The following is a 20,658-nucleotide window of genomic DNA, read 5'->3' on the forward strand; positions in this document are numbered from 1 at the left end:
CAAGGGGGAGGGGAATTTCTGTGAATTCTAGCTTTGATAAATATGAGAATTGCGTCTCTGGGATTAATCTCCACATTTGTCTTCAGAAGACATGATTACCAAGCTTACCATTCATGTTTGATTCCCATGGAATCACGCATTAATCACAATGTTGGGTTTTATCTAACTTCTATATTCTGAACAAATAAAAACCATGAGAAAGAAACATTTCCCCTACTGTTTTGGGGAGAGTTTAATAATTGAATCCTGTAATTGACATCATTTTTTCCCTTCCATTACCTGCCTTCTGTTTCTCTAGTGCCCCCAAACACCACCCCTCAAACCTATGGCCTTTCTTCATAATTATTATTGTTATGTGTATGTTTTGAATTAGAAACCACTGAGTTGCTATGAAAAGTCGCCTGCCTCCTTCTTATTTATTTATAATGCTTATGTTTACAGTGACTCGCTTCCTCATATAGCTTCCTCTGTAATTTTGCCATGTCTTTTTCTTTTCATGTTTGTCATCCATGAAAATTCAATTTACTACATTAATTTGATTAAAAATTTCTTAGAATTTTGATACATGTGATTCTTACTTAACTGAGTGACTTCTATTTCTAGACCTCAATAAATAAGAAACAAAGATGATTTTACTATAAATGAGAAATGTGCATTCATACATTACATGGGTTGTTAAAACTGTGAAAGGACAAATTAATGGGGGAAGTGTGAAAGTATCCAGCTGTGCTATATGAAGAAATTACATGAGGGATATTTTACATAATTGCCAGTCATATTACAGTAACAATATTTTCATTTTTATGATGGGAACTTTTTTTTAATCAGTTGGAAGAGAAGGTAAAACTATTTCATACTGTTATAAAATGTTTAACAAATACTCTGTTAAGCTGGAAACATTTCCATGAAAGTCCAGCAAACATATGCATGCCTAATAATAGAAAGAAAAGGGAATACACCTAAAATGCAGAGGTGGCTAACAACAGTTTAAATTAACCACACATATTTGTACAAATGAATTTCAAAAAAAATAAAATAAAATTTGAAGGTGAATATTACCTGTGAAAATATCTGCAAACATATAACTAAAATGTCAGAATGCCTCATAAAACAAGCTCTTCTCCTTTTGAGGGGAAGAAATCAACTGGCAAGAGAAGAAAGGAGGAAAAGTAGTATTTGAGGATAATTTTGAATGCCTAATTAGTATATTAAGTATCTTGTATGGAAATGTAAAATTAAATAACACTTTGACAGCTTTCCTCCTTTGAAGGTTCCAATTTCCCCTCCTCCAGGAGACTCCCCCTTAGTTGACTTCCCTCTGTTTTCTCTTCCTTTTGGCTTTCCCATCCCATCCCTATCTTCCCTCACAATGCTTTAGTAACATCCAAATTTTCTTAGATTTATTATTATTTAATCCACCAAAATACTTGTAAAAGGCCCCTCTTGAAACATAATCAGGATACTAAAGAAAACATTCAAATAAGACCAGTTGTTGGTGCAATCATAATAGAAAATTTTTGAAACACAGTAAATATTTCACAAGAGAGAAAGTAACTAAATGCATTAGCATTTTTAAAAAGACATGTGAAGTTTTAACGATTATACTACAGGTAAACAATCTGGAAAAGATGTCAATATTAATCCTTGATAATTTTGTTGCATCTTTACTTAAATTAACGATTAAAATAAAAATACTATTTTGGAGTCCACCAGTCTTTGAATGCCTTTTTTTAAATTACCAATACAAATATTGTATACTTAGTAATGGAAGGAAATAGAGTATTTGTAAAAGGGCCAGTCTTACCCAGTATACAACATTACTGTATTTCAAAAGTGAGCCAACTAAAAAATTGACCTCAGAAATTAGAGTGTACTTTTTAAAATGATAAAAAGAAAATAACCATCAATCTGGACCAGACCCAGCATTCTCAGATAATTTGCCAGCTTCTACTTTTTGAGCCTCAACATCAACCTGTCTAATAAAGTTCTCTTGCATCCTTATTCTTAATAACAACTTGTTAAACATAACATGCAGACTATCTTTCTTTAGTTTTAGTGGTAATATAAAACTTGAGCTGGAAGATGCTTCTGTGGATTTTCTTCCAACAATTATGATTAAATGCAGCCCACCAAGCAAGAGAAGACATAATTGAGCTTGTTAAGTGTAATCTCCATTCAAATATCAAATAAGAGAGTAGAAAGAGTATTGTTAGTGATGGGGATATTTTCAGACAATCATGATCATCTGCATTACAATATTCTCTCCTATGAAAAGGAGGACCACAATGCCCCTCATAAGCAGCAGTTCAATGATAAGTACTCAGATTTGAGGCCTTAAATGTGAACATCTGTTTCTATCATTAAAGTGAGCAGGGTGTTGTTAATTACTTCGTTCCATCTATTTTCAGTATCTGTAAATATATAATTCAAGATCTAGGAAAGTTATTCCCATTATCTGAACAATTATTTCTATCATCAAATGAAATTATACATACCATAGTTCAAATATGGTCCTCTTCCTTATACACACACATGCATAAACTGATGTTTAAAAAAAAAACTGGTTCTTTCCCTAAATCCCACTGCCTATATGGTTTTGCCTTTTTAGTTTTTATCTTTTTTAAATTAAAAAATATTTCATTTTCTGAGATTATTATAATTATGTATCTTCCTCCTTCAATTTCCTACATCCAAAGTCATCCATATACCCAAATTTGCTTTCTTAGAATTCATAGTATCTCTTTTCATTAATTGTTGTCACTGTCATAGAGTTACAATAATGTATGGCACATTTTTCAGTCTGGCCACTTTCTTTGAGTAATACTCATTAGGAGTTAGATATGGCTTTTGTGGCTGTTTATGGATGTGTTAAAAATGGCTGAGTACTCCTAATTTTTGGCAGTAGAGGTACTAGTAAAGGTACCATATTGTTTGTAGTATTTTATGAAAATGTGTTTTCAATCTTTTCAGGTACATATCAGCTAAGGTGATTTTGTAGTATATGATACCATAACATTCAGCTTTAAAATATATTTGTAAAATATTTATCCAAAATGATTAAGTCATTTTGCATTTCTACCAGCAAGGGATAATGGTTCTGTTACTCCACGTTTTTTATTTTATACGATATTATCAGTGTTTTGTATTTGGGCAATTTTAATAGGCATGTATTAATATCTCACTGCTATTTTAATTTGAAATTTCCAGTTCTATAAATGATGAGATAAAAAAAATGGTTATTTGACATCCTTCCATAGTCCATATTTACTGTTATTTCATAAATACAGGTCATGTGTATATACATATATCTCATATACAGACATATAAAGACAATCACATATTTTATTATATATCAGTTGGAAATTTCAATATCTTAAAACATAAAAGTATTTAATTAAAAAAACAGAGTCTGGGGTATTCAATATATTATTGTTTATATATATATTTGTAAATATATATGCATATATATATATTATGGCTTAAATGCAAAATGGATCAAACATCAGACATTTTATGAAATTATAGGAAATTTTCATAATTTTCAGGTATGTCCTTATTCTATACCACTATCATCTGTTTTTCCCCAGTGAACATTAGGATGTGCTACATAATAGCTGAAAAGTGAAATGGGATGTAGAAGAACTATTTAATGTTTTTGTATCATCAATTGTTAACTTGAGTAGCCTAGAACAAAGATAGAGAAGAATTATAAGAAGGACTATTATAATGCAAAGAAGAGAGAAAGAAGCCTGAAGGGTTAGTAGAGTTAGGTTCTGAACACCTGGGATTTTAGTAATTTAGCTCTCAAGATCTGTTTCACCTTTGAATTACAAGATCATATTCATTATTTTTCTAGTCATTCTTATTCCTTGGAAACACAAACTATATACCTTACACTAAAATCCCACTAAATATAATTTCATGAAAGTGTATATCTCTCAGAATCATTATCACTAATCTGCCCAAGTAGGATTACAAAAATTTAAGACAGAATTTAAAAATACAGCGATTCAGTAGCAAAGATGACTGATGTTATTCATAAGTTGTTTTCAAGAAATGTCACTGTCCATTTTCTCATAAACAGATAATCAGCGTCTAATACTAAGCGTTTCCACTTAGCAAGGACTCTGTGCCTGGGCAGGCTTTGTTCCTTTGCAGGAGGCTGGTGGATGAAGTTGGTATAAAGACCCTGATCTCAGAAAGAACAATGACTAATGAATCAGTGGTAGCAATTTACTTCTCAACGTATAGTGACCAGGGCAGAATGAGACTATGGACCTATTTCCCAGAAAGAGTCAGTGTATGGTTAATAGAGAAGACACAGGTGTGCTTAAGAAATCTTCTCTGTATGGAAACCATGATCACAGAGTGGAGAAATAGAAGGCAGCTGGCCAGCTCTATGAAAGACCATAGATCTGTGTACCTGGTGGAAAAGACAGTACTTACCATTACCTTGGAGGCAGACACAAGCATATAGAATTCACTGAAACTGTTTCAGCTGCATTCCTATGTGAACTAGATGTCTCATCTCTATGGAAACCCTATTGCCTCATAGCAACCACGATGGAAAACTGATAGTGGAAAATATGCACCAGACAATGCAGATCAAGCTATCTTTTGTGTATAAGGCAAAGAATGACTTGATGTGTAGAGGGAGAGGAGGAGCAGTAAGTCCGTGGATTCCAACATCAACATCAATATCCACAACTCTAGGGAAACTTGTTAAAATTACAAATAGCTGCTGCCACCTCTCTAAGTTTGGTTTAATATGGTATAAGAAAAACCAGAACCTTTATAATCTTGTAAGAAATTCATAGGGGACTGTGATGTGTATTGTGGGCACTGATTACCATTGCAAAGATTCTGAGAGAAATGGTAATGGCACTGGGGGGAAATGGAGTTTGTAGATTTATGCACAGGAAGCTCAGAGTAGTTTGTGTGATTTCACCTAACAACCTCAATTTAATTTATCATGAAAATACAAAAACTGAAATTTAGGGAGGAGAGAGATAAGTATTGTTTCCAATCTATTCTTTCTTGGACCAGATTTTTTCTTTTAAATAAGATTTTGTTTATTTTTATTTGCTTATTTTGTGTATGTATGCATATTGAACCATGTCTGAGATGATGCATGATGAACACATGTGTATATGTAAGTATGTATGCATGAATGTTTGTGAAACTATGAATTGAGGTTCAGTTGACCTCAATAGCTTTTACTATTGCTCTCCACCTTATACACTGAGTCAGAGTATCTTACTGAACTCAGAGTTTACCATTTTGACTAGCCTGGTTAGCCAGGTTCAGCCAGTGTTTTAATACAAAATTATAGCTTGTTACTACATAGTTTGGGTTGGCCATTGATTTATCATTATTCTTGGATCTCAACTTCATGCTTTCTGTGATTACAGGCACAAGTCACTATCCTTGGTTGAAGTAGACATCTAAAATAAAATGAACTTGTTTCCTGTCTTCAATGTATTGCTGATGTATTAGTAAAAGTTAGGAATAGTTAGTGGTCAGATGTTCTTTTTCTCACCTTCATTCCTTTATCTTTCATATGAACTTTTAGAAGAGGCAATTTGTGATGAATTGTCCTGATGACTGAGTAAAGAATAACTCACTAAGCCAAAAATAAAATAAAAAATAATAATTCTGCCTTCTTTTGGAGATGGTGGTCAATAAACAAGTAAAAATTAAGTATACTGCATGTTAGAAGTGATGACAGGGACAAAAATATGATAGGGGCTTTAGATGTGGTGTAGTGACTGAGAGTGTTTATTACTCTTCCAAGGGACTAGGATTCAGTTACCTGAATAATTGCTCACATAATTACTCACAGCTCATTGCGACTCCAGTTCCAAGGGTTCAGATGCCCTCTTCTGTCCTTCATGGGCATGGGATATATATTTGGTGCACATGCATACATTTAAGCAATTACCCATACACATAAGATAAAAACAAAATAAACTTTAAACCTACAAGATATAGTCATGGGCAATAGTGGATCTCATCCTTGCTGAAACAAATTCTTACTTGTAGTAGGAGGAGATTAGTGAAGAGACACAGAACCAGTAAAAATACTATGTGCCTACTGAGTGTTCATCCTTAAAGGGGATATTGATATCACTTTGTTAAAGGTCCAGGGGATATCAATATAGAATATAAGATATAGGGGATTGAAAAGAATGCTATGAAACACTGTCTTCCGGGCATGACAAGGCCTTTGTGATCATGAACTCATAGTTCTCAAAGGTCTAGAACTGGCTCTAGATTGGGTTCATCTAATAAAATCCCTTTCCAGGCATGAGAAACTGCTTTTCCAGTTTTGGGGCAGAGAGGCAAAAATGCTCTACAAATGATCTAAGATATTGCTATTGTCCTTAGTTGCCTCCTAGAAGTTTAAGCTAATTCCCAATTTTTTAGACATAAAACTAAAATTGGATCTTACCTGAAAGCTTCCTCCCGAAGGATTGGCTTTTTTTTTTTTTTAATTTAATGAAATTTTTATTTAGCTATAATATACATCTTCAACAGCTTAAATGAAAATTTTTTCATGATGTTAAGTGAACTCTGCTTTATTTTCTTTGAGAATATCCCTTTTTCATTAAAATATTTTCTAAACCACTCTATATGCTCGACTTTCTGCTTAACACTCAGATACGGGTTTTTTGAAAGGTCACCAGCTCCATGAAGAGGCGAATTGGTCCTTTCTTGGGGAAGCCCTCCAGGTACTTATCCAAAAATATATGGTCATGGAATTCTGAACCATCGTCATCAAAACCTGCTTCGTTGTTAACTGGGAACTCCCATAGCTTCCCCTCTTTTGTCCATTGGATCATCTCCTCAAATCCATTCCCCAAAGGCTGTTCATTTACTGTGGCTAGCTGCTTAGCAAATTCTATCTCCCAGAGAGAAGGGGGTGCTTCTACTTCAGGTGCTTCATCAGCAAATGCCTTGACGTCAAAAATGCCAAGTCTTTCCCCCTTGAATAAACCTTTCCTTTGTTTAAAATCAGTTTGCTTCGCCAGGTTAAGAGAACTGTCCATTCCTTCATCAAGCTGAACCTGGTGCTGTGGTCTTGTACTAACTCTTGAAGTGGATCTGGCAATTTTCATATCTGATATTATGTGACGGTAACTAACCCTGTGCTTCTCTCTGTCTTTCTGAGCCCTCATCTCTTCCTCGTGTTGCTGAAGCTGTCTGAGCAACTCCGACTTGGTTGTCTGCTTCTCGGATGGTAGAGAATCTGCAACAGCAGAGGCGGCTGCTACCAACTCAGGACTCAGGAACTCATTTCTCTTCTCTGGAAGGTCTTCTGGAGCTCTTCGATGCCTTCTTACTATACCCTGCAGATTGGTAGAAGGTCTTTTGCCACGAGGCTTTGTTGTTTGTACATTTACTGTGCTAAGTTCAACTTTCATATTTTTAAGAATGTCTAGCAGGTTTCTTTTTGAAGTCTCCTCTCCTTTGCCTTGACTCTCTCCTGCCTTCTGGGAAATTTCATTGGCTCGAACAGACTGGCTGTCTTTCTTGCTATAGATCAAGTTACCAGTGCCAAAATGTCTTTTGATATTAATTTCTATCCTGCCAGTTCCGGCCCGAGCCGCGGGTAGTGCGCACACAGCCACAGAGGCATCCCAGTTTCCAGGGGACAAAGGAAGGCCCGAGAAGGGGCGAGGACGTACAAACGCCGGTATTCTGTGGCGCATCGCATAAAAATAAACTCAAGCAAAAGCACAACCGGAAACACAAACTCAAGCAACAGAACGAACGAACTAGTGCATCGCTCCCAAGGATTGGCTTTTATAGTAATGAAGGTGATGTAAATCTGCCAGGGATAGAAAGCATTTAATGGTCATACCAAGCTGTATTGTCAATGAATCACAATCATGACCAGTATGCCAAAATATTCATAAAGATGCAATGATGGCACAAACTTCTTGGTGGTTATCAAGAGCTATCTAATTGGACTTCAGACCCACTCAACAGGAGAGAAATCTTCCATGGTTCTGCAAATCCAGCAAACTTCCTGGGACTAGGGAGGTTGTGGGTCATAGAGGAGAACCTACATCCATTTTCTGTAATCAGTAAAATTACAAATTGCTTTCTAAATACCCATTTGTTCCTGATACATCAATGTAATCTCTCATGTCATCAAAGAAGCTTCCTTCTGCAAGAGAGAGAAAGATCACTACAGAATGCCACAAGCAGTCAAAATTCAGAGAATAACTGACTACAACTGACACATCTACAACACAACTCCTATGTCTAAGGCTTAGGGAACATAGGGAAAAAGGGACAGAAATAGGGCAGAGAGCCAGAAGACCAGGAAGTCTGGCATCAGATTGTATTTTCCAGAGATGACAGGGAAGATACATCCATGACATCTCAAGAATATGGCCGTTTAAATAAGACCTGAAAATTTTCAACACTAGTTGTTATGTCAACATGTGAAAAATCTCCCAGTGTCTAACCTTAGATTAACAGCTGCTACAGGCAATTAATGACTGTTAAGAACGGGTGAGCTGTCTTCACCAGAGATGAATCCCTAATTGATTACCTAATACCAAGTGGTTATCCCTAAAGGTATATACAAACAAATAACACCACATAGACTTAGTTTTATTTATGTATTTATTCATCTTATGTATGTATTATATAGATATATGATAGACAGATAAGTAGATAGAAAGAAAGAAGGATGATAGATAGGTTTAACAATAGGAAAAAACAGGCTATCAATTTGAGAGTAAGAGACATGGGGGAGTTGAGGAGAGGATAGAAAAGGGGAAATTATGTAATATTTTAATTAAAATTTGAATTAAAAGGAGGTCTTGTTATGAGCACTTTCCCCCCAACTTTGTCCAATGTTCATGTCAGCCCCAAATAACAAACTGTATTAATTATGAAACTATTGGACACTAACTAGCACTTCTTATTGGCTAGCTCTGTCTAAATTTTTAACTGATAATTACTAATATATGTATTTCTACATGGTCTTATCTTACAAAGAACAACAGACTCATGCATCCCGGGGTGACATTGCAACCCCATCCTACATTTCCTAGAATCCTCCACCTCTCCTAGTCCCACCTATTTTGCTTCCCTATTGGCTAACAGTGCTTCATTCATTAACCAATAAGAGAAACACATTTACAGAATGACATCTCCCATCATCTCTTTTCTGTCTAAATAAAAAGAAGGATTTTAACTTTAGCATAGTAAAATATATAACAAAAGAGTTATCAAATAAGAACTATAGTTAACAATATGTAGTCCATTAACATTTAGCAAGATTTTAAAAATATTCCATTATCTATCTTATCTTTGTGAGTCTAAAGTCTTATGTGTAACTTATCTTTAATCCTAACTAAGGAACACTATAACCATGACTATTTTTCTTTTACTCCATCAAAGACCACAAGAAGATAATATATAAACTCTAGAATTGACAGAGACAATTCGATGCCTGGTCAGTCACCCAAAGTTTTTCTGTAATGTCCCATCTTTGGCCCATAGGCCATAGTGTGTCTGGTAGTTACCTCCACAACAAAGCAGGAAACTTTAAACTGTCTACCTGTATTGGCAGTTTGTAAGTCACTTTTCTCTGAGTCCTATAGAATGTCTGACAGACTTCCATGAATCAAGAACCCTGAAGAAATATCCATCTTGTTTCAGCAGTCACATTCCTGTGGGTCTTGTATGTCTGTTTTATACAGCATAAAATCAAACAGTCCAGACCAGAGCAGTTTCTTGCCCAAATGGCTAGTCTTGCCATGTTGGAAGTGAACTCCATAGCGAGTTTATTTGATGTCCATCTTCCTTTCTGACACAGGTGCTGTTACCAGAAGCAGTTATATCTCACTGTCAAGAAAAACCCTAAACTATTTAATTTCCATATTCTGTATTCCTTTGAAAGGTATGGATAATGTCTATCCATTTGAAATACATCTCTATATAATTAGAAAACCTAACTAATCTAACTATAAGTTTTGGCATTATAGGTAACTATCTATAATTTATACTTAATTATACATTATTATTTTTAAATGAGCTATAGAAACACAATACCTGAACAATAAGAGAAACATATATTTCACAAAATTGCCCTTAAATTTTTATCAATGAATGAAAATCAATACCAATGGAAAGTAATAATTCCTATATCATTTATCCCTTTTTTCTTTAGAAGGACATTGACTTTAATCATTAACCACTGAAAACAAACATTTATAAACAATATTTGGGAATGTGGACATTGTTTTCTCCAAACAGCTTCCTGCTAGTTGGGGAAGCTGTAATCCAAAGAAGACACAGAAATCCTGGCTTCAAGGCTACCTTGTTCCAGCAGTTTTGAATGCTGGATCACTTGGGTCACAGCTTCAGAGGGTTTTGCTTCATCAAATCATATTAGTCTGGAAGAAATCCATAGCTTTTCATTTTCTGTGAAAATACAAATAAAATTTCTTTTCCAATATAACCTGTTGTTATACTTAAATTTTGAAGCCAAGGAATTTTTAAAATATATAAGTTTAATTAATTTAGTGGTATTTCTTTTAGCAGTTGTAATTTTCTCAAGCAGTCAAACAATTCAAAGACAACACAATGGCATGCAGTATTCAGACTCTCTCTGTATTTTCTATCTTAACATGGCTTTTTAAATTACTCTATTTATTTTACTTTTACTTTTTCCCTGTCTTGAGACAGGTTTTTTATGTGTAACTTTGGCTGCCCTTGATCTCACTCTGTACATCAGGCTGGCCTTGACATCACAGAGATCTGTTTGCCTCTGCATCCCTAGTCCTTGGATTAAAGGTGTCTGCCACCACACCCAGTTACTCTACTTTTTTTCTTTTTTCTTTCTTTCTTTTTTTTTGTGAATAAAACAAAACTTTACCTGTTTCTTTTTCTCTCCCAAGCCTATGTATATTTTTAAATACACTGTAAAAAAACCTTTAGGTTTTACTTCATCTGAACCTGTCTTTACTGTTTATCTGTATCTTTTTTCCTTGCCACATGTCTTTTATCTGCTAAACACCAGCATTGCTAAAATTAAAGCAGCAGCTGTTTTAGCCTCTGGTTTTCCAATATGGCAGGAGTACATTTACTGATAGCACTGAGAGCTGAGCTCACTGCCTTGGTTTATGCTGCCATCAAGCAGCATGCTGCTGGTTTGGAGATGAGGTCATCACCACTGCCAACTGCTCCTATTCAACATTCTTGTTTAGTAGCAGGGCCTCTTAAAAGTGCCCTGCAGGTTTTTTCTGCTTATGCTGAGTCAGGAAACCTCCCTAAAAGGAGCTGCATCAGTCTTTGCTTGTCTCTAGAAAAGCAGAGCCCATATGAGAAAAAATGCTGCCAATAAAAATTGGGCTCTTTAAATTTTTTTCTATTTTTGATGATTGTATACATGCCTACAATGCAATAAGATTCTGTATGTCCCTTGTCCATCCTTTCCTACTTTCTTCATACCCCACTCCATGCATCCTCCCAATTTCATGGAGTTTTGTTTTGGTTGTTATTTATTTATTTATTTGCCATTGGTACCTGGAATGCTTTTGGTTTTCTGTTTATTTTGAGACAATATCTTTATTCCAGGATGGCATCAACATTCCCATGTTGCCCACTGAGGATGACATGGACTTGAACTTCTGATGCTCTTTACTCTAGATCAAAGTGCTGAGATTTCAGATAAACCACTGCACCTGTTTTATGCAGTCCCAGGAGTTAACCCCAAGGGCCTATGCTGGGCTACCCAAATACGTAAAAACTGAACTTCATCTCAAGCCTGTTATTTTTAGTAAACTGTTTTCATGTTGATCTATTGCCTCCAATAAAATTTACCCTCTAATTTCTACCTTTATTATGTTTCTACCTTAATTAGTTTTCCTAACTGCAAATGGACAGGAGAGCGTGCTATTTCCTATATCTCTATTTGACAGGTCTATGGGTATTATAGGTACCTATCAGAACAAGGGAGATTTAGCCTTTTGCTAAATATTCCTTCATGAGTTTAGGAACTATTCACACTCTCTGGCTATCTCTAAGTTCAACCTTAGAAACCTTTAAACTGTATGCTATGAGGTATTTAGTAGAAAAGAATAATTGAAATATATGCCAAGGACAATTCAATGGCTGATGATGTGGTACATTCAGGAACTGTGAAAGTTTCTCAGTGCCCTCAGCTCAGCTTTCCCGTGATTTTCAGGATGTTCTGCTCCATATTTGTGTTTCTATGTTTGGTCCTTTAACTCCAGATCTCTGGGGAATTTCGTTAATTTCCTTTCCATATGGTTTTGTCCTGTGATGTACAATGTAATGAGTTACCATCTGATACGAAGTTCCTGGCTTTGTAGCATAGAAATGTTTGAAACCCTTTATTACTAGGATACATTTGTCCTAATGTCTGTTTTATACTTTTTATTTATTTCATGAGAGAATTAAAAAGAATAGAGTTCAATAAATGGTTCAAATTTCCTTAGTAAAAGAAGTTATATGCATGTCTGCAGGTCATTGTGCAGTGGGAGTCACTCGATCTTAAATCTTCCTCATGGCAATCTTCCTAGAGATTTCCACAAAGGTACTACACACCCCAAAGTCTATTGTCTATAGGCTAACACAAGACAAGTGTCCATTGAAATGAACAAATCATTATTAGTACAGTATTTCAAATGCACTTGAGGCTTTCCCCCAAATTCTTCCATCTTCATAGCTCACAAATAAAATACACAGGCAGCAAATTACTTTCCCAAGTTAAGGTCATGACAGACTTTTGTCTTATCTTACATAGTCTTTCAGGAACTGTGCAAAATGAGTGGTAACCAGTTATCTGGTAAATTTGTTTTAATCAGTTTCCTATACATTAAGACAGAGCAAATAGACAATTTCTTCACTGCCCAGTAAAATATTTAATACTGGATTTATGCACCATGTGTCGTGAGTCTGAAGCCTCACATTATTGGTTTATATTTAATTTTCTTCTCTATATGTGTGCAACAAATTTCCATTCTCTGCAGAGAATGTTAATGTCTGCAGCACAATATAAATAAGGAGATATGGATTTTGTCAAGCAGAGATATTGATAATTTAGTTATACTCCTGATTCAGCATACACTTTGGTTCTATGTACCTCTGAGAAAGAGTAGTAATGTGAAAATAGCTTTGGAGAATGAAGCAGATCTATAAGTTAATCTAAGTGCTAGTAGATGGTCAAATATTTGAGTTGATACATGAACTTACAGCCTCTTTTACATTTAATTTTGAATGATGCTTTTCAATAAACCAAAAGCCTACTAAGTTGAGAAATGGTGCCCCCAGAAAGAAAATAGATGAAATATATTCCTTATATATAACTAGAGGCTTCTTCCTACCTACATACGTCCTACCTACATACTGAACGTCTGTCTACTTTGGTTTTAACATCCAGAGCCAGCATGTTTCTCACAAATTCCTTTGTCTATGTCCTGTATCCATCCCTGAATACATAGAATTAGCTTACACATTTGTATAAATCTACATGAACTATGAACTGCAGATATTGTATTAAATTTATCTCTCATTCCTTATCAACTACAGACCTGTCTAACTAATTCAAATGCCCTTGGAGGTTGTCATTTGCCTGAAAAACAGAATTAAATTAAAATGATTAAACTAATCATCATACACTGATTCAGTGGTAAAATTATTTACTTACAACTTCACAGGAATTGCTGGTTTAATGAATATTACTTGCGAGCATTTCTCTGTCAGCCACGTATTTCTAAGATACTTAAATACATATGGTTTTTAGCCAAAACTGCTTCTAAGTGCTTGTCAATCATCCCTTGCTTTGAACATTTGTCATTCTTGAGGGAGTTAAGATGTCAGCCAATCTGGCTTTGTATGTTCATTGGCCAAGTGTTAGAGTATGAGAAGGGAACATGCAGTAAGGAAAGAAGCAAGAAAGCATGAAAAGATAGATATCAAGCAGAATTGGAGAGATGTCCAAAGTCAGAAATCATCAATTTAGATACATCTATAGGAAGTTACCTTTCCTGTTACATAGCTTTGTGGATATGGAATGCTGAGAATGAATTCTAGTAGATGAGATTTGGTGTTAGGCAACCATGCATAGGAGCTATTCTTTTTTGTAACTTCTTACTTTTAGCTAGTTTCTGACATGCTGGTAACAAAGACTTGATTTTTGCTGCTATTTTTGAGACAGCTCTTATAACATAGCTTAAACTGTTTTCAAATGTGATCCTCCTGCTTCAGCCTCTCAACTTCTGAGACTACATTTAACACTATAGTCAATTGAACTTCATATTTATTCTAACAGTATTCCTCTTGTTGGCCCTTTTTGGAAAGATGTCATTAACTAATCATCTGTTGGTTTTCTTTGACTGTACCTGATCACTGGGATGAGATAGTTTCAATTTTGTCTAATAACATTTTTGAAGTGTGGAGGGTAAGTGGCAATTGTCAAGGTCTCAGTGCTAGGTAAGAGGTGTAGATGGCTCTTAAGTGGGCTTATATGGACTCCATTTGAGGTATAATTCTGTCTGCTCTGTGAATGATGTGCTAGTATCTGTTCATGTTGCCATGTTAAAAGTTGTACTTCTTCAGAATGTCAAGAGATAAGCTAAGTAATACAAGGAAAACAGTAATTTACAATCAACAAGAAAAAATAGACAACTTAAAAATAACAGTTTGAAAAGTAAGTACTTTTAAGAGTTACCTGATGGGAGATGTCATTCTGTAAATAATTTTCTCATACTGGTTAATGAATAAAACACTGTTGGCCAATGGGAAAGCTAGATAGGTGGGACTAGGGAACAAGGAGGAAAGAGGAAGGAGTAAGGAGGAGTCAGCATGGAGAGACTGGGGAGATGCAATGTGGTACAGGCCCCATTCCCCAGTAAGAGCCCATGGAAATATTAGATTAACAGAAATGGATTAATACTTAAGACAGAGCTATCCGATAAGAAACAAGTACCTGGCCAACAACATTATATCTAATACAGAGTCTCAGTGCATTAATTAGGGCTGGCGCGGCGGCGGGACAAGACCAGCAGCGGGAGGAAAAACTTTATTCCTTACAGTTACCTTGCATGAGTTTGACTGGAAATGTCTTTTAGAAGGGCCAAAACCATGGTGACAAAAATTTAGAACAGCCATGGTTAGGATTTTCATGGGAGCTTAGCAGTTGAAAACAAAATTGAAATAATTATGTCACATAAATCATTTTAGAATAATAATCATGATTGACAGCATGAGTCATGACTACCAAGCTGTCTTGGGGACATTTAAGTCTTTTAGTTTAAAGAATGACCTTATTTTTCAGTAATAGTCTATATTTTCTCACAAAAAAAAAAAAAACTAAATAAAGTAGAACATCCTTTTTTAGAGGGGTACTTCTTAAGTGGCCAGTGCACAAGTTATTCAGGAAGGAACAATCTCAAACCATTACTGCAAGAGAAAATAAAATACAGATCACTTTAATAAGATCCCCAATTCAAATGACTAAGATTTCAGATGCTAATATTCAAGCCTCGGTAAAAGCAATAGTTTGACTTTAACATGGCAATGTTTTCCTTTAGGCACACATTTTACTATGAGCTCTTAAGTACCTCTATTTCATCTGGACCTGGTGAAAATAAGGGCCTGGAGTAGGTGGCAGCAGAACGGGCTTGTCAGTTTCTATGACAAAGAGCATATACATACATTGTGTATATGTGTGTGTGTGTGTGTGTGTGTGTGTGTGAATCTGGTGTCCTTTCATCATTGTTCTGCAAGTTCTCCTGTTTGAACACAGTTCTGGTAAAGTTTGCTTATAATAAACAATTTTCCAGGTGTGGTGCTGACCATCTATAATCTCACCTCTGTTAAGGACAGAGTAGAAGAGGCAATGAACACTCTAAATAATATCTATGGTCTATATGGTTCAAGTGATCTTTCTCGGTTGGTGACATGCTACATGTTGACACACACATGCCATTATAACAGAAAGGAAATATGTCCCACAGATCAATGTCAACTTCACATTTGAAATCCTTGGACATTCTTTTTCACATGGTTCTCAGCTACAGCTCAGTGGACTGTTTTAGCAAGCTATTGAATTTGAGGCGGTGCAAGAACTGTTGGGTTAGTAAGGAACTTGACAGAAATGGAAATAGAACTCCTCAACTGTGGCTGGAATCTTAAGACTGTTAACCTGCCCCTCACAACCTACGTGGTTGCTCTAATACCAAGTGACTTCACATTATTACATTTCAATCTTTTAGAAGACAGGTTATTACTGTTTACATTTACGTTTTGTTTTTCCTACAAATACGTGTATGTCTTAAAAACGCTTATAGACCTGTTCTCTACTTTGGGCTTTCTATTCTTAACCTATATTCATTGGATTTATTGTACTATATTTTTGTTGTTTTTTAAATATTCTGGGCATTATTCATCTGCTACCTCTCATTTGTTCTATCTGGGTTGGAACTGGTTAGACAGAAATAGTTACTTTGGATGTAATTAAAAACAGGTGAACCTTTCTGAATAGGTACTTCCTACTATAAAATCATACAAATATTGTGTTACATAATTTCTATTTATGTGTTTTATAATAGTGTTTTAAGAAATTGTTCGTTTTTCTTCTGGATTTCAGCTCTAGAACACGAGCTCTCAAAGTCATTATTTGAAGATCAGAGTTGGTAGCTAAGAATTGGGATTACATATCTGCTGGTCATGTTGACCATACAAAAGGATTCCAACTTGAATATCTGAAGTATGGAACTTTGGAGCATAAAGGGAATTAGTGGGAAAGCTGTTCAGAAATTCTACAAGATGGATTATCTAATGGGACCCTGCAATGATAAATTACAAACAAATTAGAACATGCATCCCTGTTAAAACTTTATTTTTCTCCATGCAATGGGCCTATATTGAAACTCTCCTCATAGGAGTATTTAATACTACCTAAATTTGTGAAAGTCTTTATCCAGGCCATGCATCTGTTTTCCTTTTTTTGGTTGTTCTGTTCTTCCATTTCTTGCAGTCTTATTAAAGGTGAAGACCACATTGTTCATTTCATTAAGGAATTTGGTGGTAGTAGAATTGAATGTCATTTGGAGCTGGATCCCTTCCATATAACATCAACTTTTTAAACCAAAAAATGAAACTTTAGGGCATTGGTTGTTAGATTGATGCTGAGTCATATATCTAGCTGTGACTGGACAAGATTTCTAAGGTGACTAAAGTATTCTAAGCTTACTAGCTAAGTAGAGGCTTTCTGCTAATGAACAAAACTATGACATAATCTCCTCCTGTTCTAGTTTCCTTTCTGTAGCCATCATGAAACACTTTCAACAGAAGCAACTTGGAGGAGGAAAGGGTTTATTTCCTCTTAGACCTCCAGGTCACAATTCATAATTGAGGGACATTGGAGCAAGAACTCACAGGCAGAACCTTGAAGGAACACTGCTTTCTGACATGTTCTTTGGCTGTCTTACAGACTCATGCACAGCTAGCTTTCTTAAACAGCCCATGACCTCCTGCCTAAAGACTTACTCACAGTGGGCTCTTTTCTCCTTCATCAGTTAATAAGCCTGATATTCACAGGCACGACAATAGAGTAAACTGAAAGACATTTAATTTTCATTTTATGTTATAAATGATTATCTTAAATATTAAATTCTCTATATTATTATTATTGTTATTTAAGATATCCCATGCTGGGCCAGGATTGAACTCATAATGCAGCTGAAGATAGCCTTGATCCACTTACTTATTCTCCTACTTCTAAATCCCAAATAATAGTCAAAAATGGAGACTTTATATTTCTGAAGACTGGAGATATTCATACTATAACTCCACCTAACAGTTTTCTTTAGTAGTAAAGGCCCACCAATATTTGTTGTGGAGAGAAGATTTAAGATGTCTTCCATCTTAACTATTTAAGTTAAAAGAATATATTGATCTTCTTATTGTTCCTGCAGCCTGATTGTCTGACTGTCAGAGATCTCCCTGATTTAGTCCTTTAGTCTGATCTACACGAGGGTCTAGTAAATCTGAAGGTATATCTTCTTGACTTTTCTGAAAACAGAAAGTGAAAAACAAAGTTTTCTTTATAGTGAATAAATTTAGATATTTGTCTTGTTCGTAAGTCCTTGGACCTTTTCCATTTCATAGGCTGAATTGTGCTTGATTTGTTTATTTGATAGTTTCTTTCCACTGACATTTTGTGTTGTAGTTTTGTGCTTGTAATCATAAGCCATTGAACTTCCCTTTCCTGGTGGGCATGTAGAATTTTCATTCTAATTTTTTGTATGATATAATTTACCATGAAATCAGATTGGTATACATATTGCCAATTGGTCTCTTAAATGAATTTGCCCAAGTAACATGGTGTGAACATTGTCAGAGCTTCTGGGAAGTAGTTCTAAATTGAAGGAAAACAAGAGTCTTGCAGTGAACATGTCACCAGCTGTGATTGAAAACCAGTCCTCTTCATCTTCTGTGTACCCAGTTAGATTTTTTAAAGTTCTTTTCAAATTCAACATGCAAAAAAAAAAAAAAAAATTGGTTCACATTCATGCTTGAATTGCATTTTTTGATTACTGGTTAAGTTTGAATATTTATGCCTATGTTCATTTGTCATTTGTATTTTTTGTAGTAAATGGCCTATTGTAGGCTGCTAATTTCAGTGTGTTTCCCTCTTCTGATTAGTGATTTTGATACTTATAAATACTTCATCATCTGCCTTATTTATAGCTTTTCTTCATTTTAAGTTTGACTATCTTAACTTATTAAAACATTATTGTGTGTGTGTGTGTGTGTGTGTGTCAGTATACATGTACATTTATGTGTGTGAGAGAGGAGAGAGAGTAATCATGTGCATATCACTGAGTTGCTATGGAGGTATGAAAACAACTTGCAGGAGTCTGTTCTCTCCTGGTATTGAACTCAAGTCATGAGACTTGGTGGTAAGCAACTCAATCCATTGAGTCATCTCGCCAGTCCTAGGCAAATATTTGAGGCACAGATTTTCTTAAACATTTGAATGGAGATATGTAATCATATTATTATGATAGTTTCCATTTTTGTCAAAAGTTCAATGTGCTTGTGCTAAGTTCAGTATGCTCTGGTCCTTTGGGTTGGTGTTTTGATGAGATATGGTCTCCTGAAACCAGGCTACCTCACACTCACTGCATAGCTGAGGATGAATTTAACCATCAGATCCTCCAGCTCCTACCTCCAGGTGCTGGGATTACAAGCATAATCAGCACATCTCCCTTGATACTCCATTTCTTTTATAGGAATTGAAAGACATATTATATATATTTCTCTGATATTATTTCCTTATTTTCTATAAAATTCCAATGACTTTATAACTATGTGCATTACATTTTTTAATTTTAGCAAACAATTTCACACTTAATGAAATTATATTCAAACATAATTTAAGTGACTTCTTTACTGTTTATATAAAAGCTACTAATTTTAAAATATATTTTTTACACAAATTAACATTTTATAAGTTTTGTTTTAGTTTGGTTTTTTTGTTTGTTTGTTTTGTTTTTGAGACAGAACTTCTCTGTGTATTATTGGCTGTCCTGGAACTGACTTTGTAAACCAGGCTGGCTTCAAACTTACAATTATCTACCTGTCTCTGTCTCTCAAGTGCTGGGATTAAAGGCATGCACCACTATGTCTAGCATTTTAATTACCTAACAATTTATATTATCTTAATTGATTTAATTGGTTAACCTCCAATTAATACTAACAATTATATCTCCTTTATAAAGTAAGCATTAAGTCACAGGTATTTTAAAGGAATTAATTTTCAGTTTCTTTGTTGTATAATGAATATCCTAAAATATGTCATATCATTAAAACTTCCTGTATTTACTCTTTATTATTATTATTATTATCATAGCTGTTTGGGACAAAATCTTTTACAGCCCAGGATGGCCTTGGACTTACTGGGCAAGTGAGGATAACCTTGAACTCACAATCCTAGTGTCTCTACATTTTAAATGCTGGGTCATGAATGGAGGGAGACCTTATGCTTCTGAAGAGTAAAAATATACATAACTATAACTGCAGGGAATCTGGCTCATTGATAATATGTGGAGTCTCAAAGTAAGTGTTCTGCTTCTCTCTACTCAACACACTAGGCCAAATCTCTCACACAGGTGTTAGATACTAGAACTGCCTTTATTTCTGAATTGAATTAGAATAATTTTCTATATTAACCACTCATAGAATGCCTTGAGACATTTATGTAAAATGTTGGTAATTATAATTAAACTGACATTTAAAATAATTAAGCTTCAGTCATGAAGCTCTATCATTTAATATGTGGTTATTAACAATTTATGTAATTGCCATTAAGTTTAACAAAAGATATTTATTAATAAAATGAAAGAAAAATACAGAAAAACATAATAATATTCTACAATACTTTGCATGAAATACTAAATTGCTACTATAATTTAAAAGGATTAAGAAACATTTGCCATGAAGTATCATTTAGGTTACATCAAAATATAAAATATGATAAAAATTAAACAAGACTCTACATTTATATCTACCTCCATTTCTATTCCAGATTCCTTTGAAAACTATATAAAAATAAAGTAAGAAACAATTTCTGAAATATGAAAGTTCTCAGATAATTGATGA

General features: G+C 34.8%; 2 protein-coding genes across 2 annotated transcripts in view; one reads left to right on the plus strand and one right to left on the minus strand.

Annotated features, from left to right (window-relative positions):
- LOC127238325 (ubiquitin-40S ribosomal protein S27a-like) overlaps window positions 1–20,658 on the plus strand; it is an 857,069-nt gene that overhangs the window by 469,186 nt on the left and 367,225 nt on the right.
- On the minus strand, window positions 6,617–7,773 carry LOC127238324 (28S ribosomal protein S31, mitochondrial-like). Its single transcript, XM_051206905.1, has one exon. It carries the CDS (start codon window positions 7,710–7,712, stop codon window positions 6,657–6,659), a length of 1,056 nt encoding a protein of 351 aa, XP_051062862.1. The 5' UTR covers window positions 7,713–7,773; the 3' UTR covers window positions 6,617–6,656.

Source organism: Phodopus roborovskii, unplaced genomic scaffold, assembly GCF_943737965.1.
Source record: "Phodopus roborovskii unplaced genomic scaffold, PHOROB, whole genome shotgun sequence".
Taxonomy (NCBI): domain Eukaryota; kingdom Metazoa; phylum Chordata; class Mammalia; order Rodentia; family Cricetidae; genus Phodopus; species Phodopus roborovskii.